The 27,728-nt window shown below is 40.9% G+C and overlaps 1 protein-coding gene across 2 annotated transcripts in view; it reads left to right on the top strand.

Moving 5' to 3' along the window:
* Window positions 1-57: 57 nt before the first annotated feature.
* GALNT7 (polypeptide N-acetylgalactosaminyltransferase 7) overlaps window positions 58-27,728 on the top strand; it is a 69,159-nt gene continuing 41,488 nt past the window's right edge. The window contains exon 1 of one of the 2 annotated variants that reach the window (XM_057376273.1): window positions 58-227. In XM_057376273.1, the coding sequence (XP_057232256.1) occupies window positions 102-227 (126 nt within the window). In that variant the 5' untranslated portion in view covers window positions 58-101. The remainder of the gene's footprint in view (window positions 228-27,728) is intronic. The other variant, XM_057376272.1, reaches the window with a different exon arrangement.

Raw genomic sequence — 27,728 nt, 5'->3', positions numbered from 1 at the left:
GCCGTGCCGTGCCGTGCCGTGCCGCGGGGGGCGGAAGGCGGCCGGTGCGCGGGGCTCGGCGCTGCTTGCGCGGCGGCGGGAGGCAGAGGGCGGGCGGGAGGATGCGGCTGAAGCTGGGCTTCCTGCTGCGCGCCGTGTTGCTGGCGGGCAGCTTCTTGGGGCTGCTGCTGCTCTGGTCCTCGCTGTCGCCCCGCGCCGAGGAGCCGGATCTCCCGGGACGGACGCGGGTGAGTGCGCGGCCGCGCCGGGGCGGGCGCGACGGAGCGGGTGGCGGGGCCGCCGCCCGGGATGTGACCGGCGACGGCTGCGGGCGGGCGGGGGGCGGCTGCCGGGGCTGCGGCCTGCGGAGCCTTGCAGGCCCGAGAGGGGAGCGCGGAGCGGCGAGGCCGGCCCCATCCGGCCCCYGGAGCCGGCGTCCCTTCCCGGGCGGCGCCGCGTCCTGGGGCTGCCCGCGGCGGGGCTCGGGGGCACCGTGTTCCGAAGGGGCCCGGGCGGCCGAGCCCGGTCGGTGTCCGGTCCGCGCCGCTCCACCCGGCGCGGGGCCGCCGCAGCCCCCCCGCCCGCCGGGAGCGCGCCGCCGGAGTCCGGCGGTGGAGCGCGCAGCGTCCCGCCGGGGACCTTCCCTCCCCGGGACCTCCCCGCCCGCGGTGCCCCGCGCACCCGAAACGCGTGGRATAGTCCTCCCTTTGGGGCTTTTCCATCCCTGAATAACCGCGCCGGTGTCCTCTGTGTAAGTGCCCGGCAAAGGTGTCCCCAGGGCTTCAACGAAGGGTAAAGGTGTCCCCTCGCCAGCTCACCTAGCTGCCGCGGATCGGCTTCCYGGCGCTTTACTAACCAGAGGGCAGGTTTGGCCAAGACAAGCAGCAGATCAGGTAATTGAAGAACAGGGCATGGAAAGCCAAAAGGCGCTGGATTTATCCAGCTGGTGGTGCAGGTCTTCCACGCCGAAATGGTGAGAGCACAGGTGAGATGCSACATGGGCAGTGCTTCAGCTAACTTCCAGGAATGCTTCAGGAGGTCAGACGAACAAATCTGCAGAATGAGTCTTGCCTTGTATTAGTCAGGTGAAAATAATCTGACCCTTTGACACCAGGGTCTTAGGAGTCAGAGTAATTCTTCCGTTTTCACCAGATGTTTTAGAGCTCAGGCACATAACTGGAATTAAGAAGATCTGCTTGAAGTAAGATTAGCCAAGATTATTTTAATCTTGGTAAAGTCATAAAATTTTCCAGCGATTATCTTAAAAAACGATCTTTTATGATGTGTTCTCTAATGATCTTGGTCCTCTCTAGAAGGCTGCTTTGGATAATTGTCTAAGGCAAGTGAATTGACAGAACTCTCGTTTCCAAAACTGGAAATGACTTAGAACTACTTCAGCTGATGCTCTGTCTTCTGAAGCTTTTACAGTTTGCTGTATCTTGGCAGTTACTGCTGAGATAATAGGCCATAGCGGTTCTTTTGAAGATAAGAAGTTTTAAGTGGTGAAGTTTCTGTAATCTGTTCCTCTAAATACAACATGGGCTTTACTGTGTGTGGAAAAATCTTTAGGAGTTTATTTGCATACTCGGAAGAAAATGTCAGACAGTAGACATTTTGCATCAAAACCAGTCAAATTATTTTTCCTGCTCAGGAAAGGACTGTAAGCAGTTGTGCAAAGTGACAATGTCGGGAAAAAAGAAAAATTGGGGTTGTATTGATGTGTAGGGCAGTGACCATCTTCAGGTGCTTATTTTGGGGTGACAGCTGAAGTATTGCAGCCCTGGTGTGAGTATGCTGTATGAACTTGTTCAGGGGCTGTAATGAATCATACTGTCCTTTCTCATAAGCCTAAAGGYTTTTGCTCGGAGTCTTTTGAGCTGAATCCTTGTATCCATTTCCAGTCACATGTGAGGTCTAATTCAGAAATCTTTTCTAGCTGGTATGTGTACCAGTAAAGGAATTGCAAGAGTTGTTACAGTCCAGCCCCTGATAAAGCAGCATTCTGTCTTGATTACCTGGTCTTGACCTGAGGAGGAAAAATCCATGACAGCCATCTCAGGAAATAATTCGGTCTTTGTTGAGAACAAACACAATCATACTAAGTAAACACTGTCAAAGATGAAATCTAAACAGAGTATCTGGTTCATTAGCTAGATCAGCTGTTTCCTTGTCATTGTGATATATACGAGAGTAACACATGCTACTTCATAATTTTCTGAGAAACATTACTACTATTACAAAATTCATGTTTTGGTTTGGAGTGCTTTCCAAGTGAGAAACTGCTCAGGTAAGGGATATTAGTTAAACTCTAATGACTCTGCTCYTAGGAAGCTGTCAGAGCCTGAGAATGTGTCCAGAGGTTAGACTTGCATACCCTGCATCATGTTAGGAGAGATAGATGTGACCCTGTGAGCTGAGCTTATATCTTGAAGTGTGCTCCCTGCAGCACCTGGGAACAAACAGACTGTGCCTTGGTACAGCTTCAGCATAAGGAAAGTAGGAGTTTAATCTTAACTACTTCTCTGAAATGCAGTGGTGTGCACTTTGTTCAGTCATAGAAATATGTTTGYGCTGTTTTTAGATGCCCAGAAGTTTGTTAAACTAAACATTACAGATGAATCTTCTTCCTATACAACCACCTCCTCCTTCTGGTTGCACTGAAACATCTAGCCAACAAATACGAAATTCCTTGTTAGACAGTACCAGCTTAAAATAGAATTTAGCTTTTTTAGCTAACTTCAGGTAGTACCCTTTTCCTATCTGCACTGTAGCCCTGGGCACTTTTTAATAACATCAAAGCATTAAAGATGCAAATATTAAAAGATTTTCTGTGTTGTTCTTTTGTTTGTTTATAACCTTCCAAGTTTTCCTGCTCACAGCAGCAGAGAATAGGTAATACTGAAGATCTTTTAGTGCTATGGCTACGTACCTTTTAAAAAATTAACCTTTCAAATATTGTGTTACCCTTTTTCTAYTGATTTAAAAGATTTCAGAGGTCTTTTGGATCGGATGAATGGTTAAGGTACAGGGAGTTTTCAAAATAAAAATGAAAGTGGAAAAATGGCTGTTTAGGAAGGAAATTACAACAAAGAGGTAATAACAGTAATACAGATAGTTGAGGATAAGCCCTTTCTTTCTCACAGAAGACTCCCACTGATGCATATGCAGAAGCTGGGAGGACAGAACTCTTCTTCAGGTAACCTGACTGTGGAACTTCCTCCAAGAATCCATTTGAGGAAAAAGTGCTTGTGGGATTTAGAGCAAGAGATACAGTATTTATATGCATTATCAGAAATATCCAAAGACAATAAAATAACTCTGATCCTTAAGAACTTTCGGTTTCCAATCTAAACCAAATAGAAACAATGAAAATATATTAAGAAGACCTGTTCTTAAGTGCATATCCGCTTTTGTGTGAGTAAAGGATACCTGCTGTCTGATAGTAAGGGTTGCAAGGCTACCAAATATTTAGGCAGGGACTCTGTTTATGGCTGTGAGAAAAAATTAGGTAGAATGCTTGATTTGATTACCATGTTGTGTCTTTTGGATATTTTCTGATACCTTCTGATCTTCTGGATCAAGGGGTCACAGTTTTGGAAATGACTGAGAATCACAGAATATGCTGAGTTAGAAGGGACCCATCAGGATCATCAATTCCAACTGCTGGCCTGTGCAGGACACCCAGGAATCACACCATGTGCCAATCACACCACTGGGGCTGCTCATAGTAAGAGGATTGCTGTGGGGATCCCAGCTATAGTATTTGTTGGTCTCCAGCGAGATGTGTTGCTAATGTTCAGCCTCAGAGGTACAGCCTTAAAAGCTGGTGTTGTCAAGGAGTAGGTAGTACAGCAGGCAGAACCAATGGGCTGAATCAGTAATGAAAGATTCGTTACTGAAATGTTGAAAGCTTATTTAAAGGAGCARATGTACTGTAGGTCAACTTTAACTCTCCACATCTGACCAATTACAAATTACTCTATTTATTTGTCCCTATGAAGGACAGTAAGGAGTGTCCAGTGTGTTCCTAGGATCCAGAGGGGGATTAAAGGTAGTAAAAGATTTGCTGCTGGGAGTGTGTGCCTGACATTACACATGGCAGAAATGTAGTGAAGAGATTGCTAAACCCACAAAATAAATTCCATGTTCTGCCCTGTTCACATGTGTAATGAGGAGAGCTTCTGAAAACTTGGCACAGGCTGCTTGGCCTTCAGATTTGAAGCATTACAGTATTTTCTGTATTTTCCATAGCCACTACACCTGAGCCACCAATGGACTTGCCACATGCTGAAGGCATTTAATTTTCTGTGCAAGTGAGATGTTTGTAATGGGACTTTGTTTAGGTCTTATTTGTTTATTAGTAGTGCTCAGACTTTCTGGGCTTTTTTGGTGTGCTTAAGTAGTTGGACAACAGCTGTTCCCTTCCTCCTACCACCCCTCAAAGTCTGCACACCTCCTGTACCAGGTGTGCTTAACAGGAGCTTGTGAGGTCAGTGTCCCACCCTGAGACATTTATACTCCCATGTCCCTGCCAGGATGGGTAGCTGTCCTTGCTGCCAGATGTCACAACAGCTGTGCCAGAGTGAAGCAGAGTGGTTGCCCTTGGATAGGGAGGGAGAGGGGGCTTCACTGAGTCCCCTGGTCCGGTGGCAATTTTAGCATGTCCCTTTGGTTCAGGAAACCAGATGATGATCTCGCAGCTGGGGCTGCAGGCCTTCACCAACTGCCAAGATTAAACATTACAATTCCCCCATGGCCGATAGAAGGTGGAGTATTTATGATGTGGAGGCAGAAGTTTTAGAAAAAAAGAAGAAATAAAAGCTGAACGGGCATTTTCTGAGCTTTCTGGTGACACCCCTTCTCCCCCACTTTAAAAACTGCTAATATCCTGTATACCTTGGCTGGATTGTCACTGAGATCTTAATGACAAGTTGCTGACTGAACTTGAAGTGTTATTGTGGTTTAAATTAGACTCTTTGTGTGGAAATCCCAGAGGAAATTGTTCAGTTTTCCTTTAGAGTAAGTGTGCTTAAAAGAGAAACTGAGACAGAGGAATTTGAAGTTGATGTCATTACTGGAGGAAAGACAGGAATTGAAACAGGATAATAAAAAATCTGAAGTAAYAGGGACAGTGGTGTTCGGTAGTGAAGGGATTCAAGCTTTCTGAACTTGGTAAAAACGTGATACATGGTGGAGCTCAAGTGATTAAATGACAAAATAATCTCTCTCCAATTGCTTTGTATAGTTATCTATGTGTTTATCACTTTTTTTACTGAAAGCTGAACACAATCATTCATCATCTGGGCRTGAAAAGCTCTGTACAGGTGCATTCTGGACATAGCCACACGGCCTTCTACAGTCGAAGCTGTAATAAGTCACTCCTTCTTGGGTGACATTTGCCAGAAATTAAMACCTTGGCAAATTTTTCGCGCCCAGCATGTTTGGTTTGAAGACTGTGTGCGGTTAGGTAGTGACCTTTCTATAGCCAAACTATTGCTATTGTAGAAGGTAACCATCACTTCTTACAGCAATCTTTTGTGTTGCTAGCAACAATAATAGGCAAAATGTTTTAAGATATTAAGTGTTTTGGGKTTTTTTTTAATCTATATTTTTATCTAAATTTGCTTTGAAAAAGATTGTGAAAATATATCACCCTTGGGAGAGTGCAAAAACCCCAGTCCCTATCATATTAAAAGGGAAATCACTTGATAAATGCTTCCAGATATGTTGCAGAATCAATGACCACAGAGCAAATAATGTGAAGAAATGGGAAAAAAAAAAGGAAAGCCTATATGATACAGTTGAGTACATGTAAATATATATAGATGGTATTAAAAATTTCTTGAGCTCTGTATCATTAAAACCCCTTGCATTAGATTAGGTAAAAAATGCATTATTATCTCCAGACTATTAATTATATATATCTCTACTCCTTTTTAAGGAACAGGTTTGCACCATTTTTATATCTGTGACAAGATTCCTTTTGTCCTATTTTAGTCCCAGTTGTTACCATTTGTGAATTAAGAACTGAACAGATAAAAAAATCAGAGGTCTTAAGCTAAGAYTGGCATTTGCTTTTCAAGAATCCCACCATTGCAGGAGAAGAGGCATCTAGAGTATCCAGGGAACATTTGGCAGGACCCTCAGCATAGGATGAAAGGTGACTCTGCACACTTAGGTAAGATAATGCAACAAAAAACTTACCAATTTTCTCTGTTTTGGGAATAACACAGGTAAAACTACTAATCTGTTGCAGTACCTAGTGAATAAACTGTGAGTAAGACCACAGAAATCAGGATCAACACCATGGACTGGGTAGGCTTTAATTTGGTTTTGGGGCAGGGGGAAAACATAACAGAAGTGGTAATTTGTGCTTGTAAGTGGCCAAATAGTGGGGCATTGAAAATAGCATGCAATCAATTCCTCTTTTAAATAAAATTCTACGTTATAGTTAACTCTCAGTTAAATAGTTAAAGCTGGTGAATGTGGATGGCTAAGCTGAAGTGGTAGAAATTCTGATGCTAGTATATTTAGTTATTGGAAAAGACTCATTGGGTCACCAGGATGACAGCATTATCCAGAAGTAGATATGTGGGTTTTTCTGCACATGGCCAAACAACATTCACCTTCCCTAACCCAAGCTCAGCAGAGTTAAAATTGCTTGTATTGAGCTGACATTCTCTAATGAAAAATGACATCGTCTTTGTCCTATTTTTGTCAGATATTAAATCAGCATTACAGGAAACTGCCCAGTGGAAATAGGGCAGGATAAGCTGTTACATTAATAGGTTTGACTTCTATCTTGGGGGGGGCAGGGAGGGGGCTTTTTACAGTAACTAGGCCATATAATCTGAGAGGACTTTAAATCTGGCAACAGTTACATTGAATTACTAAATTTCTTAGTATGGAAAATAAATCTCTACTCTGGATGATTAGTTCAAAATTAGTAACATAGAATCACAGAGTATTCTCAGTTGGAAGGGACACCTAAGGATGATCAAGTACAACTCCCAGCCCTGCACAGCACTATCCCTGAGAGTCACACCATGTGCCCAAGAGCATTGTCCAAACTCTTCTTGAACTCTGTCAGGCTTGGTGCTGTGGTCACTTCCCTGGGGAGCCTGTTCCAGTGGCCAGACACCCGCTGGGTGAAGAACATTTTCTTGATACTCAGTCTAAACCTCCCCCTGACACAGCATCAGGCCTTTCACTGGTGACCACAGAGTAGAGATCAGTACTTGCCCCTCCTCTTCCCCTCACAAGGAAGCTGTAACTGCAGTGAGGTCTCCCCTCAGTCTCCTCCAGGCTGAACAGACCAAGTGCCCTCAGCYGCTCCTCATATGGCCTCCCCTAAAGGCCCTTCACCATCTTTGTGGCTCTCCTTTGGATGCTCCCTAATAGTTTAGTGTCTTTCTTAATTTATGGTACCCAAAGCTGCCCCCAGCACTCGAGGTGAGGCTGCCCCAGGTCAGAGCAGAGCACCCCTCCTGTGCCCAGCTGGTGATGCTGTGCCTGGTTCCCCCAGGACACAGTGTTATGGAATACATGTGGTTCAGGTAGCTCTGTGCTGGTGCAGTTGGAGCTGCACATTGGGCTGTGGGTGGAGAGGTGCCCCAGGCARGAGACTGTGAACTGAGATCCTTTGTGTAACAGAGCCCGGGGACCAGCTAACCAAGACACAAGAGGTACATCCAGGTTTGCCCCACCCAGATGCTTTTCCAGCTGCGTGCTGGATATTTTGTCCAAATGGATACTGATGGTATCAAAAGCTTTAGTGAAACCCTAAAAGATTACATTGACTGGCTTCCGTTGATCAACTATTTGGGTTACTTTGTCATAATAGGAAATCAGATTTGACAGATAGGGTTTCCCCTCATGAAGCCATGCTGGCTGTGACCAGTGACTGCATTGTCTTTCAGGTGTTTTTCAGTACCTCCCAGAATAATCCTCCACAACTTTACTGGTCACTGAAGTGAGACTGACTGGCCTGCAGTTTCTAGGGTCTTTTCTGGCCTTTTTGAAAACTGGAACATTTTCACCCAACTTCCAGTCAACTGGGCTATCTGCAGATTCCCAAGACCTTTCAAAAATCCTCCAGAGAGGCCTTGTGATGACATAGCCAGCTCTTTAGGTATTTTCAGCTGAATCCCATCATGCCAGATAAATTTATAGGGATCCGGCTGGAGCAGCAGATTCCTCACAACTTCAGGGTCAACTGAGAGTTTGGCATTTTCACAGCCGTGGTAGTCCATCATCGGTGTTGAAGACAGAGGCAAAGAAAGCATTGAATACCTCCACCTTGTCAATTCCCTGTCTATGAGGTGATCATCCTCATCCTGTAATAGGCTGATGTCATTTCTGCACTGCCTTTTGACAATGTATTTTAAAAAAATCTTTTTATTGTCGCCCACAGTTCTGGTCAGCTTTAACTCCAGTTGAGCTCATGCTGCTCAAAAGGCCCCCTCCTCATTTAGTTTAATATTTTTATGAATCAAAGGGAATGTATCTTGCTTGAATCTGCCTTTAGCAGTCCACCTCTGCCACACAGTGCATTAGGTTTCAGACATTGTTTCCCGAAGAGGGAGGCTTTCCCCCTCCATTAGTAAGCAATGCTCAGGTGATGTGTTCAGGAAGGGAGACATCTTCAGAATGTCCCCAGCAAAAGGGAGCAGTTGGCAGCTAGCAATATGCATGCTCTCACAACCTGTGATACTGTTTAGGCTTGGATTTAGGGGTTTTGTGGCTTTTCACTTAATATAGGTTGTGCAAGAAAAAAAATAAACTCAGTGTGTTTCTGTAAACTTAAGCAAAAGGTTAAGATTATGCTTTATGGCACAATCCTAAGTGTGCCATAGGATACACACTGATATCCTAGTGAGGATTTATCAGTTTAATTGTAGCCTCCTCATCTGTGAGGGTGCTTGTGGGAGAAGTCTGTGCTTTGTGGAAAAGGAATATTTTGTCATTAATAGCGGTACAAAGATATGCAGGAGAAGGCCCATACTTGTATTCTACCTTTGTTTTTCAAATAAARCCTTACTTGTGTTCCCCTTGCTTGGGATCAAACAATTTTGAAATGTGTGCTTACTCATTGGCATATAATTTGATTTAGCAGGTCTGAAATTTGAAAATAACTAAATTCTTTGCTTAGTGTGAGCTGTTTTTGAAATAGGTTGGTGTTTTCCTACAGGCGCATTTTATAGCACAAAATTCCTATTTTCTGAAAACTCATGAATTTCCCATGTGGGAATAAAAATAGTTTTCTTACCAGGCTGCATACAGACATTATTACTGAAATAAAAATGGCTACTTTTCATAATTAAGCGTTGATGCTTTGAAAAGGATTGTATTAATCAGGAATTAAGCATGCTTCTCCCTGCATAAGCATTCCTCTTTGCAAGAGAACAAATTGCTTTATTTTTTTTCTCTATTGTAATAAACTCATTACTTTCTGCTCTGTGGTGGCCGGTATTTAAATTTCTCTTACCACGCCTTCCCGAATCCCTCATTCTAATCCTTGAATGCTGTAACATGTTTTAGTGTTTTTCTTGCTTTCCTAAGCTACAGTGTATTTTCCTTTGATTTCCTTGCGGAGCGTTCAATTGCAAATACTGGCTGTCAGGGCTGATGTGTGCAACTGAGCAGCAGCAGAGAATCGAAGGGAGGTGTAAGGTAAAAGCAGTGTTCTGGTTTACAGTGTGCTGTTTGCATGTGGAAAACTTGCTTTGCTATTGACAGTCCCAAAATATAACTGTTAATGAAATTAAAGCATAAGCAGATGGTGTTCAGCCCACAAAGTTTCTTTCTTATTTTTGTTTTCTTTTTAGAAATTGGCAATGAAAACGGCTCAGCAACTGTTCTGACTTGAGTTGATTTTTTTAATAAGGCAGAAAAGTATTATTTTAAACACTATGTTTCAGGAAAAAATACAGTATTTTTAATGAAATTGATTATAGTCTTTTCATACTCAAACTTTTTTTGCCACTATTTGGGGATTAAAATTTGCTTTGGTTTTAGCCTGCAGTAAAACATTTTCTCTTTAAGCATTAATAAATGAACCAAGGGCCAAAACATAGAACCCCATTTTATTTCTCARTGCCTGCCTTTATGGATTTGAGATATTTAAACATTATTTTCCTTTTGAGCTATTTAATAAGAATTCTAGCTATGTCAAGGAAAGAGTTATTTAACATTTTAAATTTGCTGTAGAAAATATCTCATCTGTAATAACGTTTTGAAGCAAAACCATAAAAAAGTAACCAAGCTACCACTTAAAAAAAAGATTGTTTTTTTTCCTCTTGGGGAAGGAGGATCAAGAAAGAAAGTATTAAGATAATGGGTTCTTCAGAGAAAATTAATTGTTCTCTGCATGCTTTAGTCTTGAAACAAGGTTTTCTCCACTCTCAGTTAAATGAGGCCTTGAAGTCAGGTCTTCAAGGCTTGCAATATATTGCTTTTCTTGGGCTGCTTCGTCTGTTCTGGCTCTGCTATTCCATCTCCCACAGTGTTATTCTGACATTTCAAAGTCTATGAGAAGCTTTAAGCTGCAGCTATGAAATACATTAGTTTTTCCTCTTCTCTTCCCTATTTTCCACCCTTATTTCCCTCCCCTCTATGAAGTATGTTCCTCCTGCCCAGAGCCAAGGCCTTCACTAGTGATAGTGTGAACACAGTATCTCAGTGAACAGCAGAGATGGAAAGGTGTGGTGGGTGGGGTTTTTGTTGTTTGCTTCTTTTGATGGAATATAAGATTTTAGTGATAGTGAATGTGTCACCTACCTCTGATGGCACAGTTCTTAGTCAAGAGCYGCCAAATCCAGAAGGATGCTGCATAGGTTTCCTGTGCCTCAGTTCATGTTGGTGGGTGAGAAGAATGTCCTGCTGCCTTTTAGACAGCTTTTTGGAGATCTTCAACTCCAAATTCTGATATTTCAATTGATGTAAGGAAGATACTCCTACAGCATGAGATTTACCAAGTGAGTAAAGTGGTTTCCAGTACTCTCTGTAGGGGCACTCCGGCCCTGGGTGTCTGAAGACTTTGAATTAGTTCCTTGGATGTGTATGTGTGATCTTGGCGAGTCTTCTGTCCCTCTTTGTGTTTTCTTGCTTATTTTTTTATTTATGTAAACGCTCCAGGAAAGTTTTGGCTAGGAAAGGCCAAAAAGTGTTAACTTGTCAGTGAGGCCATGAAATTCCTTGAGCAGGTCCAGGCGTAATGTTGTCCTTCAGGGTCATCTGCTGAAAGGAAACATCCTCAAAAAGAGCAGCTATCCATAATGCTGAAATCAAGTCTGGGAGAAGACTTTGATGCCAAACTTGGGGCACAAAGTTATTCTGGCCCAGCTTTGGCAGTGGATTTGAGTGCTCAGTGACAGAGCAGTGAGTAGGTGTCCAAAGTGTCACAGTCAGCACYATTATTTCCTGTAGAGAAACAGTAGGGGAGAAATCTCTGCAAGTTGCAGAGTTTCTGTCTTAGAGAGCACGCTTACCTTTTGCATCAATAGTCACATCAGTCACCTCTCCAGGAGTGAACAAGTTTTGCTCCCATTATTATCTTCTACCAAGACTGGTGATGACAGGGGAGTTGTCAAGTTGTTGTGATAAAAGGGAGCAGACTGCCAGGATAGTTCATGTAGCTTTTAATCTTTGTGTATGCCTGAGGGGCCTTGGGAAAAGAGGATGGCAGGGAGCAGGCTGGATTAATTTTTCTGGATGAAATGGATATGCCCTGGGGGTTGGCCTACTTTAAAAATAATTAGAATTCTTTGAAATCTGTTGTCCTTGAGCACACTTCATCTRTCCTATGTCCCCTTTTCTCTGATTCCCATATGCCTAGGTCTTGTGGTTGAGAGATGCCTTGTGCCTTTTTGGGAGGCATTTGTTTTGATAATATTTCCCAGGGGTGCATAATTTCTAAATCAAAGCTGGCTTGCGTGTGTGTGTGTCCTGAAATGCAGGCAGGGGCTGCAGGTGATCAGAGGTAGCCAATTATGATTTTGCTTTGAAAGAAGAGAGAACAGAGAGGCCGCTCGATGTACAGTAAGGTGTGTGAGATGCTGATTCTCAGCTCTKAACATTTATATTTTCTGGAAACAGTGATGTGGTTTTCTTCTTTCAAATAAATTTTAAGATATAATCCTGTATATTTATCCTGCGTTAGGTGGCAAAGGTATGATTGGATCCTTGCAAGGAGCCTTGATGGTCATCACTGATTGATTGCAGCCCACACAAGTCCGTGTTAATGTAATGAGATGCACTGATCTTGGATGTGTCTTGGTTATTTCATGTTCTTATTCCGATCTCACCCTCCTAAAGGATGAATACCTCATTTACTCTATTTCTTTTTTTTCTGCTCATTTTGGGTTTTTTCAGCATTCATTCTTTTTGAGAATTTGGGGGTTATTTAGGCTTATTCTTACAACCCGCTGTTCAACAGCTTGAGAGTTTTCTTGGGTAAGGTATTAAGTGACATGGCTATCTAAAAAGTAAGGAAGAAAGATAAATGGTCAGACTACTCCTCTTGATTTTATAATAGTTTGTGCAATGTGTCTTCCAATGGGTTTGTCACAGGATATAACATGCTTAGGGTTTTATGCAAAAAATAAATAAATTTTCATTTTAAACTCTGAAATTCAGGTCTATTATATTAAAGAACACTTCACAAYCTTAAATACTAAGCACCAAAGTTTTTGCTGATAGACATGGCCAGTCAGCATTGCTGCAAATGAGAGGCAGATTGAACAGGTTTTTGAACAGGTTTTGCCKTGTATGATATTTGCAAGAATTTATTCTGTACTGATAACTTGTCAAAATACTGTTTGCAGTCTAATCCCAGCAATCATAATTTTTCAGGAATGGTTTCACAGCTATTAATTTCTAAGAAACTGACAGAACTTTATTCTATAATTTAGTTTATCTAGCAACTATAATGTACTACTTAATGTCACCAWAGGCATAATGTTGCAAGCAGAATTCATTAAAACTTTTTAGGCTGATGGTTTAAAAATATATTTTATAGCTTAACTAAATAATCTTGACTCTGAAGCCTTGATATGTTCATTGGTGAGAATGCTTTTGCATGTAAGAAATAATTTTAATTTTTTTATCTTCCTGGTTTTACTTCTCAAACTGAGATTTCTTTATTGCAGAGCATCATATTTTTTATGCATTTAATAAAATGCATGGGCATGTATTTTAAAGCTGAGTTTTACTGATGAGGAACTTAAGGTTTTGGGTATTCTGTAAGTCACTTTGGCTTTACAAGTGGAAACCTTTCAGCAGAGTATATTTAGTCAGCCTATTCATAGCCTAACACCAAACCCAACAACTTTCCTGTAGGAAGTCCATTTTCTGCCCTACATGCATTTGTTAATTCTGTCACACTTTAATGTTCTTTAGCTGGTTTTATACTGTGCAGGCTGTAGCACTCAAGCTTTAAACTACATGAAAAAGACCAATTTTAGCAACTCGAATGTTTTATAACCAGTGCTGATTTTATCCCAATGCATGTTAACCTCCATGATGTTCCTTTACCTTAATATGTTTCCTTTTGAAGTTTTGGTTTCTTGACTTATTTTGTCTACAGATTGAAGACATGCCAGCACTAGACTGGCACCTTCCCTAATACCCTTTCTTATCTGGCTGTGGTGGTGTAAAAGATTGAATAAAAGAGTGAGAATGTACATGGGAGGGAGTTCAGCCTGACATTTGGGTGCACTTTCTAAGGAAAGGGTAGTTTTGGACACCTAGAAATATGTGTTCAAATCATCATGCTGTGAAAAGTCATCAGTTCTCTCTATATATTTTAATGAAAACTCTCTTGAGACTCAGAGCTTCCCTGAAAAGCGGGAAGTGCCCTCTCCTAGTGGAGGGCAACTGCTGGTCATGCACATCGTCCCTCTCCTCCACCAATTTAAGGACATGCAGCTGTCTCCTTAATTCTGTAGTAAGAAATAAAATAATCTTATATTTATATCTTTGGCTTGAAAGAAGAAAGGGAGATTCATGTTGTTAAGAATATTTAACAGAAACATACGTTTTGTTGTGTAGAGCATAATGGTGTTCCTGTATTACCATTAATACCTCAGGAATCCTTGGGAGAGCTTCTGGGGAAGAGGAACAGCACCCTCATGCAGACCACTCAGAATAATCTGTTTTACTGTTGTGGGCTTCTCCTGCCTGGATTATTTCCACTTGGATTATTTTTGATACAGGATCTGGGTGTGCTGGCTCAGTAAGCCACTCAACAGGGCAAGTCTGCTTTCTTTTTCTGATGGTCTTAATACACCATGAGTATCTGACCCTAAATGCATTAGGGACATAAGTTTGCTGCCTTTTGTGCCTCTGCTTTCTCAGCACAGCGAGTGGGTCAAAAGAGAAGAAATGTTTAGGGAGAAGTATTTGGTGGAGAAGGTTTGTTGGTGTTTGTTTTGTTGACAGGAATCATAGTACGGTTTGGATCAGAAGTGACTTTAAAAATCATCCAGTACCAACCCCCTGCCATGGGAAGGGACACCATCCACAGGACCAGGTTACTCAAAGCCACATCCAACCTGGCCTTCAACACTTCCAGGGATGGGGCATCCACAGCTTCTCTGGGCAACCTGTTGCAGTGCCTCATCACCCTCACAGTAAAGAATTAATTCCCCATATCTAATTTAAACTGCCCTGCCGTTGAAACCATTCCCATTTGTCCTGTCAGTGCATGGCCCTGTAAGGAGCCCCTCTCCCTGTCTCTTGTAAGGACCCTTTGGGTACTGGAAGGCTGCTCTAAGGCCATCCCAAGGCCTTCTCTTTTCAGGGCTGAGCAGCCCCAAGTGTCTCAGCTGGTCTCCATAGTGGGGATGCTCCAGGGATGGCTGTGGGCAGCCGGAGAGGCTCCAGCACTCTCTGTGTGTTGCTGCTGCCAGGGTCTCTGTTTCCAGCTCCTCCCTGCTTCCAGCAGCTTCCCCCCCTGCCCCACTCCTGGTTTGAGCCAGCTCAGCACTGGTGTTTACCCTGCTTGTGGATGCCAGATTCATTTGACTGGCTTGAGCAGCTGCCTGTGGGAGTCCTTGATCCAGCTCAGCGTGCGGGTGTCAAGGTGCTCACGTTGGCATGCGCACAAAAATGCCTGGTGTGGAAGTAAACTGCAAAAATGTAACTATCCCACTCCATAACATCAGCCTGAAATACCCTGCACCTCTCAGACAGAGGTTTAAATGCAAAACAAATTGGCAAAAACAAACATTTAAAGGCAGCTCATCTGCAGCAGCTAAAAAATACAGTTTTGATAAATCTGCAAGAACTAACTTCATCTTGTAATTTATATTTCTGCTGATCCACTCTTCTCATTACAGCAGTCTGTATAGCTGCAGTGATGGGAAGATAAACATCCATGTGATGCATCAGTGTTGACTTTCAGAAGCCTTCCAGAGTCTGCTTTTTAAACAGAATGGGAAAGTTAGCTTTGAGCTTCTTCACCCAGTAGGAACAGTGGGCAAGTGATTTTTTTTTTTCATTTTCTTTTTCTTTACCACATCTTATATAAATCTGACATCCTTTATAAATCTACAATTGTCATACTGTCAGGGATTATAGAACTGGAAGTGCTATACTAAACAAAAGGAAGATATGCTATTTTCAGGTAAAACACTATGTCTCAAGCAACAGTTAAAGAGGTGCATAGAGTTAGGCTGTTCATGTTCTGTTGAAATKATTGAAAATGGAAAGCTGTGTAGTAGCTTATTTTTAAGATTTTTTTTTAATTGAAGTAAGTTGAAAAGTCAAAAGTTCCAGCTTTTAGTGGAATTTTTGCAATTTTTGGTTTTTTGTTTTACTTTATTTTTACAATTTACTGGAAATGTTTAGTGGGATAGTGAATCATTCTGGTTTTTCTATCTTAACTAACAATATTTGTCCAAGTCTATATCAGATGATAAAGTAATGCATTGAGAAAACGTCGATTTGGATAACTTGAAGATGACAGTTTTAAACAGAGCATATGCCTCTTATGTTATGCTGTTGTCTCTTGTGTGTAAGAACATTTGAAAGGAAAGCACCTCATCCCATAAGGGGACTGATCAATGAGAGCAATAATATTGTCTTGGTTGACTACCATGGGAATGTCTCTTACAGAAGCTCTTTTATATTGCTTTTCCTTACCATTTTCAATATAGGAGTTTTGCAAGTTATTGAACAGTAGCAAAACACAGTGGATTTTTTTTTTTTTTTTTTNTTTTTTTTTTTTTTTTTAGATTTTGATTAGAGTATCATCCTTGTGGATTTTGGTTTCTTTTGCTGATTCTGTTTTGATGTATGGTAAACAATTCTCTGTTGTTTACTGTCTTGTCCTGGTACATGTACCAGTTCATCTTTCTGTGGTATTTGATGGCTGATGTATGTCACTTCTCTCTTATACTGAAGATTGAAATACTGACAATTTTCTTCTTTTGCAGTTCTTCCTCTCAGGAGGCCCCAGTCAGACTAAAGTATGAACTGCCTTATAGACCCTATTTTCCAGCTGCAGGCCAGATTTCGCTTTGTTAGAGACAACAGACTCTTTCTCAGGGACTGCAGAGGGTTTTTAAATTGAGTTTTCTGACAGGCTTTAACAGAATTGTCTTTGTTAGAAGTTRAAGTGCAAGGCTAGCACGTAAAGGTCTTGATTCAGTGAACTGGGTTCCAATTTAAACACCCTTTTAATGAACTGGATAGATCATAAGTAGACTTTGCTAATGTCTCTTCTATGTTAGGTGCAGTAAGGGAAGGGCACAGTTTTTCTAAATGCAGTTTTTAGCAGCCCCATTTGAAGCCCACAAATAGTGCACATGCCTAGGGCTTGTGGAAGTCACTCCAGCTGGAAACAGCATTACTGGGCTGATTATACCCTGAGGGAAGGCTCACTGTCATTTTCAGATCAATTTGTAACCAGTGTTCCATTCTCAGTATTTACAYGGAAGATCTGAATTGCCAAAACTTCAGACTTCGTAACAAAAATGTTTAGAAGAAGCGAACATTTATTGAAAAGATTACATTGCTTCAGAAAAATGCCTGTTGCTGCGCTGCTKGGGTGGTGAGGGTATCCTGCAGATAGAGACCTGGTGCTGTGAAACCTGACTTCTATTTTTTTCCAAGCAAGAGGGAGCCTCATGTGTCTGTCTTGGTATGTGTTGTACATCCACTAATTTGAACAGTATGTTCAAATATTGACTGAATGCTACAGTCCCATTACTTGAAGTTCAGGTGCAGCATGTCTGCCTTCCTGATTGGTCCYGTGGTCTCAAGGTGAACATGGTGGCTTCCATGCTCCCAATAAAAGATATTGCGTGGCAAGTGCAGAGATCCGTGCAAAAGCTGGAAGCACAGCAGAGAACAAGCTGATTTAGAGGAGTGCATTTAAGGAAGTTTGTGGGTTATATCATAGCATTCTTGCTGATTATTCTAAAGATGAAGACACCCGGCTGTACTCTCACATTATGTGGCTTCTAAAGCAAAACTGTAACATAGATATTGATATTCATCATGTTTACTTCACAGCAAAACAAACAATGTCATTAGCTGTATGTGTGTCACAGAAAGACTAGTCAACATTGATTTATCTATTCAATAAATTGGTTTTTACTAGTTCAGTGTCGTTGCAGATAGTTCTTTTTTCCTTTTTATGCTTCAGATGCATGTACTGTATTGATTTTTGGGTTTTTTAAAGTATTTGGTGCAGATAAGAACTTATCTTACCTCAGTGGTTCAGTAGACGATAACTGATTCATTGGCAAATACCGCACACATTCTCCTGGGTAGAAAGGACCAGGAATGAAGGGCCAAGGAAAGATGAGRTCAAATCACAGACAACACAGCTGATCACAAGTTATTTGCCCTCTCTTATCTAGTCATGCCCTCTCTTATCTAGTACACAAGGTAATTATGTTAGTCCCGTGAATTTTTTTAATCTTTTGGGCATTCAGATGGAACTTGCAGAAGCAGGTTTTAGACTGTGTGTGTCCTTTCCATACAACAGTTTTTGGCTTTAGCTGGCAGTTTCATTGAAGAAGCTTTCAAAATGGTAGGGTGGATCAAATTCTAAAAAGCAGTTTAAAAAAAAAAAGACAGAAATAGACTGTGGTAAAGCTTAAGAATGGTGACAATATTTCAAGATAAATAAAAATCATGCAGTTTGCTCCTTAATAGCAAGAAATATGAAATGAGATTGACGTATCTGTCTTTAAAAATTGAGGTAGACAAGATATAAAACAGAAAACTGCATCCCTTGATCAAGTGTGTCCATTAGTGATGGGTTTATTGTATTATAAATGTCATTTATTCACTGAGTTATATAAAAGAAATGCATGATTTTTAAATATCCATCTGTCCCAGATGATGAAGAAACAAGAATGAAGTTCCTCAGCAGGCTTGAACCAGTGCAGTGTTCATAGCTGATACTTGGAGGGCCAGAAGAGCTTTCCTCGGACACTTAGAACATGAGGATTTATGATAGTTTTTGTTTCTTTCTGAGGCTCTTTTCAGAAAATAAGAGAGGTTGGATTTTATCAATAGTAAAGTTGTGGATTGTATATTGTAACTCTTCTAATTCAAAGTGAATCCATGTGTCATAGTCTAACCCCAGGCAGCAGCCAAGCCCCACACAGCCACTCTCTCACCCCCTCACCAGTGGGGTCGGGGAGAGAATCAGAAGAGTAAAAGTGAGAAAACACRTGGGCTGAGAAAAAGACAGTTTATTATGGAAAACAAAAGCCAAGAACACAAGCAAAGCAAAGAATTAATTCACTGCTTCCCATGGGCAGGCAGGTGTTCATCCATCTCCAGGAGATCAGGRGCCCATCATAAGTAATGGTTATTTGGGAAGACAAATGCCATCACTCCAAATGTGTCCCCTTTCTTCCCCACTTTACATGATGCCATAAGGTCTAGAATATCCCAGTGGTCAGTTCGGATCACCTGTCCTGGCTGTGTCTCCTCCCAGGCACCCCCAGCGTGGCAGTATGAGAAGCAGAAAAGGCCTGTGTAAGCCCTGCTGAGCAATAACAAAAACATCTCCACGTTATCAACCCCGTGTTCAGCACAAATCCAAAACACAGCCCCATAGCAGCCACTGGGAAGAAAATTAATTCTACCCCAGCCGAAACCAGCATAGCTTGTTTTTACCTGCTTATCTCTCCAGCTTAAAACTGGATTACTTAAATTTTGATAGTTTCAGTCCAAAAGTAACAGTTTTATCTATTTCTTTTTTCAGTTTACAGAGAACATTCTTAAAATGGGCTTGGTCTTGGTAATATTAAAAGCTTTGCTCCTTTCTAGTCCACTGTGTAATAATGCTACCCAGGAAAAGGAGAATAATTCTTCCTTTGTGGAAGGAAATGAAGCTGGACAGAGGACATCTTTGAAATTCTCAAAAATCCCTGATATCCATATGAATAAATATGAGTTCTATTTTTAAGATCTCGTTGAAATATATGCATAAAATTAAGGATATTCCTAGAGTGAAACAGAACGTGGAAGGAACAATTACTCAACTGGAAAGGTCACAAGCTTCATTTAGTGTTTAAATGTAGTGAGGAGAACAAATCTTGTGTTGAAGCTCTTGAGTGATGYTGTGGTTTAAGCCTTTCGCCTTGGAGGGCGCAGCTTCCCTGGAAGAAAGGATGAAAGAGGTTTTTGGGATGGGAAGGAGATGTTTGTCATTGCTGAACTATTAAGGGGCTGTGAAATAAAGCTCTTAGCAATTGTGCCAAAGCACTGGGTATAAAAGTGTAGTACTGGCTGAGACTGGCTGCTGGGCACAGAAGATGAGGTGATGCAGCTGAAGATCACAGAGTGCAGGAGTGAAATGAGAAAAGGTCTGAGTGATGGACATATTAGTGTTCTGGATTATGGCAATAGTGCAGCAAAATAGTTCATTCTCATGTCTGCTTTCTCTCTTTTTCTTCCAGTTGATGGCAAAAGCTATGGGAATTGTTTGCCAAGCACTTGACAGTGTATGCATGTGGCAGAAAGAGTTGAACTGCATGGATTAACATATATTACATTGCTAAGAAATCAATAACACACTATTTTCAGGTATTCAGGCTATTAATTTTTATTAATTGTAAAGTTGCATAGGATTAGGGGTCTTGGGAAGGCAGTAATTTCTAGCTTCTAAGARGTGTGTGAATACCATTTAATAATTTACATTACTAAAAAAATACGTTCTCTTCTGCTAGCTTCTCATTACACTGCAAAGAAAGAGTTAAAAAAATCAATTTCTTTAATGAAGAGGGTAAGAAATAGTCCAGGAGTCAAGGCCCTTTTATACTTCCAGTCAGGTCTGATGGAGATGATGTCTTATGCAACAGTCCATTTTGTATTTAATACTCTTAATTTTTCTAGTTAAGCGCTCATAAAATCCCTCTAAAAAAGAAAAGCTATGGACAGTTGTCTATTTGTGATTTSTTTCTCTTTTTCCTGTATCATAGGCCAGAAAGGTGTTAGTTATTCAAAGTATTATGAAGCAATTTGCTATAGCCAAGTATGCCTCTGATTAAACATTGTTTTCAAAATCTAATTGCATTGCTCCAAGCCACATAGCCGCATGCAAATGTGGTACTCCTAATCACTTGGAAGGGGAGAGAGACAGGATAAAAAATTCCTGCATTTTCTGCCATCATTTCTGCAGTTCATTTTTCAGAAGAGATTTCCTGATAGAAAGAGTTGGAAAAATTTCTTTCTTTCACCTTCTGCCCTTCTCAGATAGGGTAAGTAATGCCATCTTCTTCATCAAAACACTGTAAACAGAACTGGAAATTTGAGAGAAATTAAAAGGAGAACAGAAGGTTGCATTTGAAGAAAGTACTCAGCAGTAAATGCTTACAGAAATGAGTGATGATGATATTGATTAGAGCCACTAGAATTCTGAGCATTTGGAGACTTCCCATAGCCTTCATCTGCTTTAATGTTGTTCTGGGCTTGGCTGTGTCCCTAAAAGCCAGTTTCACGCACTTTTTGTTTAGAAGTGCATCCCTTCATCTGCTGCTTTACTTCTGCTGTGATACYTGTCAGCTTCAGGGGCAAGTCTCCTTGCTGATTCTCTCGTGCAACAAGGTACCCTCCAGGCTGAGAAACTGAAATAAGAATTATTGTTGCTACATTTTTTAAGAGAAAAAAAAAAGGTTTAACTTTCTAGGCAGCAAGTATTGGCCATTTTGTGAGTAGATGCAACTTGGCATTTCCCAAGGCTTGATATGGAGAGTGGCTGCAGGACAAGAAGGAAAACTGAAATTGATTGGGTCCTTAGTGTCTCTGGTCTCAAAACTAGATAAGAAACTAGACTTTATCTTGGAAAAATAGTGGTCAGGGTCTGATGGACTTTGGTTACCTGGGACAGATTTTCTCCCTGGTGCTGCAGCAGAAGAACTGTGCCCCAGGGCTCGGTGCTCTCCTTCTCTTTGGCCTCTTCCTGAGGCTTGGCTGTTACCATAAAAGCATTCTGAACAACTAAAATGCAGTGTAAAGTTAAAGGGGTGAATTTAGCATGAAATCAGTCAGCTGGCATACAAATTAGTTTGGATTTTTTTTTTKAAATTTCTGAGGAGTCTCATCTATGGTATAGTAACCCATATGGTACATTTTGAGGGTAAATAAAATGAACAGGTGCTTTTTTGTTGGCTTGGAGGTCTGAGTCAGTGCAGTCTCTGTTTAAGAATGAATTAATGTGGATGATACTCTACCGAAGTTCATAGTTGAAATACCATGCTAAATACCTGCTAATGRCAGGCTGCAGTAGGCTGCAGTATGTAGAAATTTATCTGGTGGGCAGAGAAAGAAAGAAGGTGATGGATATTTGAAAAGCAGTTGTTGTCAGACTGTTCTACAGTCACGGGTCAGCTGGTGGTTTATTAGATCAATCTTAACTGCTCAACCTGAACTGACTTTCCCTATGTGATACACTGTATTCCTCTTTCCTCAATTTGTGTCAAGAAGAGAACCAGGATCAGTGCAGACAGGTCTGTTGTGGTCTCTGGTTCCTTGGGGACCAGGCMAATTGCAATTGCATGCAACAAAGAAAGCCATGCAATTAGCCAGGGGCCAAAACACAGCTAAAAAGATGCAGTGTGTAGGGAGATACTTTMTTTTATGCTTTTTTATTTGTGTTCTGTCCCACTTGATCAAGAACAGGTTGGATGGGGCTTTGAGCAACCTGGTCTAGTCGAAGTTACCCTTGCCCATGGCAGGGGGGTTGGAACTGAGAGATTTTTAAGACTCCTTCCAACCCAAACTATTCTATGGTTCTATGATTGCTTCAACTTTCTTCTACTGAAAACGTTGATTGGTCTAGTTGTAATGAACTTGTAATCAATTTTTGCTATTCTGAGTTTAAAAAATTTTCTGTCATCTTCAGTGTGCTGTCTATAAGGAGAGAAATTAAGAGGCTTTGGATCATACCTGTGTCTTATCAAGGGTCCTCTAACAAGGGTCCTCTTTTCTATTACTCTGCAGCAAGCAGCTGCAGACACAGTTTTGTGTTCTTTTTATTACACAGGTTACTAGTGCTGACACATTTTCATTCCTAGAACATGGGAGAGACTAAAATACATCCCTTTAGGTAATGCAGCAGTTTCATTTATGATTCAGTTGAAGAATATCTCTGTTATCTGTTGAAAGTTATCGTAATCTTAATGATAAGAGGCTATTTTGCCTACTTTAAAACTAGCCTTAGGTTACAAAGTCAAGGACAGATTTCTTTGATGTCAGTTTATTCAGGTATTTATCCGAATCTTTCTATTTTAGATCTCATTAATTGCTAACCAGATTGCATGGCACTCTCCACAGTCACAAGGAGAGGTACATTGAGAGGCACAAAGAAAGTAGGTTTAGATTAGATACTGGGAAAAAAATTCATTGCTGTGAGGATGGTGAGGCACTGGCACAGGTTGCCCAGGGAAGCTGTGGACACCCAAACCCTGGAGGTGTTCAAGGCCAGGTTGGTTGTAGTTCCCAGCAGCATGGTCTAGTGAAAAGTGTCCCTGCCCATGAGGGAGGGGCTGGAACGAGGTGATCTTCAAAGGTCCCYTTTCGACCCAAACCATTCTGTAAGTTTCTGATTGCTTGTGGTTAACTCTGCAAAGATTTTGGCCATAGGTGGGGGCTTTGAGTGAAATTAATCTCTGTCCAGGCTCCTTTAACACACCATGACTATTGAACTGCAAATGGGACTGGGGTAGTGTGACAGTACCAGGAATGATAGGATGGGACGTGTAAAAGCTGAGTAAGAGTTGAATCTCAGGCGGTGAGGAAGGAGATTGGTAGGTTTAAGAGCTGGTTCAGTATAACCCAAGCACTGAGTGCTAGTGAAAATGAGGACAATAAGACTGCTATTTTTACAGTAATTTGTTCTGAAGCACTCAGTGTCTTTATTTTTACTTGCTTTCAGTCAGGCATAGTCTAATTGTGAAACTGCTTGTCGCACAGGAATTTGAGGAGTACTGCACTTCTCCTAAGGAGGCATCATGTAAAATAGGTAAGGTACARGCCGTGTTCTATCTGTCATTTTTTGTACTCTTAAATCTCCCTGAAAGTGAGAGAGAGGTTTGCAATTTTGGGTGGCCAGTGGCATCCCTTGTAAGAGACTGAATCTGGCACAAAGCGCTCTGATTGGGTCTCTGGGTAGTCTCTGCTTTCGATGAAGGCATCTGAACTTCCCAAAGTAAATGAACTTTCTCAGTCTGGACCAGCTGCATATGAGTGTGACAATTGCATTTGTAGAAAATCCAGGCTCCAGGGGAGACATATCTAGCAGGAAATTCTGGCAGAGCAGTGTCACTGGAAAAGGGAGTGAGGAGCAAGGACAGGAGGCAAAGCAGTGAGAGTTGAAAGAGCAGTTGTGGCAGGATTGCATTACTTTGTGTGGGTTTTAAATGATACATGCACAGCAAGGCCAAAGAGGATAGCGGAAGTATCATTACTTGCAAATGAAAGATACTATCACAACAGAACAATTTCATTGAAATGGGATGATTAGATGGATATCATACTGACATCCAAATGTGGATGCATCTCTTTAAACAAGGTATTCTGCAAGTAACCAGGTAAAACTCTGGATTGATTATGTTCCCCCCTGTTAGACAAATAACTGGGCAACCAGGGTGTTTCAACTGAAAATTAATATTCTTCCTTCTTCCATAGGATGTGTTATCTCAGGGCTTATATTGCTTAAAACAAGTTTCTATGCTTTGTGAATGACCTTGTGAAATGCTGGCTGCAGACCATGGCAGTATGCAGCATTAGCCTGGAGTCACTGTCCTATATGAATGCTTCTACTGTGACAAGTAGATGGTATCCAAGAAGACAGGGAGAGTTAGTTGGTCTTTTTTGCCTGGGAAACTCTTGGAGAAACCATTCAAAAAATGGAATAAAGTTGATGAATTAAGCCTTTTCTTCCTCAGTGGCACTCTTGAACTCACAGGTTCAAACACCAGCAGAGATGACCTCAGATGCTAGTGAATATTGTTAGTTTTTAGACTCATTACTAGATAAGTAAGAGGTTGTTTTTATCCATTATTTAGAATCAGTGATACAGAGACTCGTGTAGATTAATTCAAGTCACTGGGACCCTGAATACTAAATTCTGTCCAACTCCTTGTGGCAGAGCATTGAGCTGTTACCAAATGCCCATCTTTACAAACAGTTCCTTTCCTCTCATTTGCTTTTCCACAAGCAATGCTCTCAAATCTCAGGAATGTCAATTGTAAAATAGAATTAAATTGTTGATCTCTCCCCACTAAATTGCTTTGCCTTGGCTAGCACAGGTAATTTTGGTGTTCAAAAGTGCTGCTACTTTATTATTCTCCCAGTGGACTGAGTCAATATCAATGACTGTGGTCTGCTGATGTCTTTTGAAAACTCAGTGACTTCTGCACTGTAGAAATGGATGTACAATGATTGATTGTCCTGTTCTACCTTTATCAGCACATAAGGAGRGAGTGGGAAAGGGATTTCACTCAGTGCTGATGACTAGCTGTTTGATTACAGGTTTATATTCCTGGCAAAATTTTCCTCTCAAGGAGCCACTTAAGATCTGAGAGCAAARTAACAAGCTAGGTAAAGAATGGTGCAGGGCAATGAGTAGTGTATCACATGTCAATCAACTTGATAGAMACTGTGAAATCTAGGAAACTGGTGAAGGAGGACGTTGCCCTGCTTTTTATTTAATAAGGTTTCAAAAAAGAAGAAACGGAAACCAACCCACAACATTTTACTTTCCATTCCTCAGAGATAGGTGGGAGTACAAAACACATCAGTATTAAAGTACTGCTCAACACACAATTCTCCAAAGCTATTTGCAACCCTTACACCTCATTTACACTTCAGGATTATGTATTTCTTAATAATATTAATACATATATGTATGTAAATATGCATATAGTGTAATGCTTGCTTGTTTATATCATCATGATTCATAAGTGAATGAAGTTCACAAGTTTTGTGCTGAGCACTCCAAAATAATAAAAGAAGTGGTTGTTGTCTAGTAGGATTTCTTGCTCTTTGGAGATGCCAAATCTCCAATGTGTTTATGGTGGTGCACAAAACTGCATAGTCATGGTAGTTCTGTGTACAAAACATATTCCAGCATGGTTGATATGAATTGGTCTTGTTTGTTTTGTTTCCCCTACGATATTTAATGGGGCAGAAATCTGCTGTGGAGAGGTGACACCGGTGCATAATGGACTTTCATATTGTCAGTACATCTCCAAATTGAGATTTATATTTTTCTGGAACTGCTGGTGACAAATACCATCAACAGCATGTTTTTTCATTTGGGTAGCACAAAGCATGCAGTGGAGGGATTCAGCAATCTGTTAGTTTTGCAAACATGCATTTTAAACTTCGGAAGTTTTCTCTAACTTAGTGTAAAATTCTCTTTCTCTGTGTATTTCTACAGTTCTTGTAAACGTTCTGTTCTCAATTTTCGTAAGTTTTAAAAGTCACTGTTAAGAAGCTACTGAGCATTTAAGGATGCTTTCCATCGCCTTTGGAGTGCCTCTGAAATGTACTGAGAGGAGTCACAGCAGAGAGAGAGGGTTTTGCCCAGACACTGTGACCACAAATGCCCCTTTCAAGCCCTATGTCACTGATTATGTCTGAAGAAAGAACTGTCATGGTCCAACTTCAGCCCTAATTTGAGTCAACAGGATTGTCTAGTGATGACATTGTTTGATGTAAAGTTTTGCAAAATACGATTTGGAGGCAGTGCTGCATGTAGAGCTTAAAATGGGCTTTCTTGTGCAAAAAGCTGTAGTGATTGAAAAGGTTTGTTTTTTTTTAAATGCTAGCAGAAGTGCCATAGATCTTTATCCTTGCTTGAGAAGCTGGGTATTTTTCCATTTATTTGTGCTTTTGGTCTGCAGCTGGTCCTGCAGTCTGTATAACTTCTGATTGCTCGGATGGAGGCTCCCGTGGTGGGGATGGGAGGTGAGAAGTCTTATGGGATGGGTCCCTTTGAGAATCAGACAACTCTTTTGAGGAAATKATTGTTTATCTTATTTAAATCATTGCTTATCTTATTTATTCTGAAGTTCTCATATTAAAATTATGAAGCAAATCCACTTTTTTAACATAACGTTTTTTTCAGACATTATTTCATAGAGAGTTTTAGGGAGTTGCCAGTCTTGAACTAGTTACTGAAGAAAAGCAGATTATGCAACTTTCACATTGGCAGTTTTATTGCTAGCTACAGCTCCAGCCCTCCTAGCAGATGACTGATCTTGCAGCCCTATTAAGACTACTCATGGTTTTTCCTTTTACTTGGTGTAATTTATGAGCATGTTTTCAAAGGGAAACAGTTATGTTTTCTATACCTTCAACTGCATTCCTGTCTTCTGCAATAAGGCACCTAATTTGTGAAGTAAAATGACAATGAATAACTTTTTTTTCTTTTTTTTTTTTTACAAGTGAGGTAGTGGCTGTATTTATATCATGTCACTGTTTCAGAAACACCCATTGCAGTTACTCATACATAATTCCCTAAGGASTAAAAAAAAAACCATTCAAAAAGTAAAGAAGCATGCACTAAACCGGAGCTAGAAGGCTGGCAGGAAATCCTACATCCAGCCCTATGGAAGAAAATAATGATCTGTGAAAAAAGCTTTTTTTCTATATTACGTGTTCCTTTTATACAGATGTAATGAGATTTTGTTGTTTTTGTTATTTGTCTTCAAATGTGAGAGAATTCAGAGTTTTTGCTTCTCTCCCATTATTTTTGGACAACCTAGAAATGCAGTATTCAGATGTTGTGCTCACTTCTTTTGAGCCCTCCCTTTACCTTGCTATGATTATCTCTTTTAAAGTTGTAAAAATAGTTTTCAGACCATTCTGTTTTACCACTTTAGAAGGGTTGGGATTTATTTTTTTTTTTTATATGCATGCCTTCCAGTTTGACTGTTGTCCTATGGATACTTTTACCTGAGCCAACTTGTAATCAGTGAGGAAAACTAACTAAAAATTACTTCAGATTTCTGTTATGTCATTAATTTATTTTCTTTTAAAAGGGAGTGTGGGTCATAATTCATAAAAGAGAGATGAAGCTCTAGAAGTTCCTAACTAAGGCACTGTGGGTTTTATGATGACTGAAGTAGTTCTTTGATTGTGGTTTGACTTTGCTTTTTTTCCAGACAGTATTTGGAAAATTCTTSTCTGAGTTATCTGTGGAGAAATGAATAACCTCCAGTAGCTGTGGTCTGCACCACACACTTGAACACTGCTAGTTTCCACTTCTTTTTTTT

This window comes from Malurus melanocephalus, unplaced genomic scaffold, assembly GCF_030028575.1.
Source record: "Malurus melanocephalus ecotype Western Australia unplaced genomic scaffold, MMel_1.1 scaffold_276, whole genome shotgun sequence".
NCBI classification, from domain to species: domain Eukaryota; kingdom Metazoa; phylum Chordata; class Aves; order Passeriformes; family Maluridae; genus Malurus; species Malurus melanocephalus.
The sequence above is the reverse complement of the archived record's forward strand: the minus strand, read 5'-3'. Positions and strand labels throughout refer to the sequence as shown.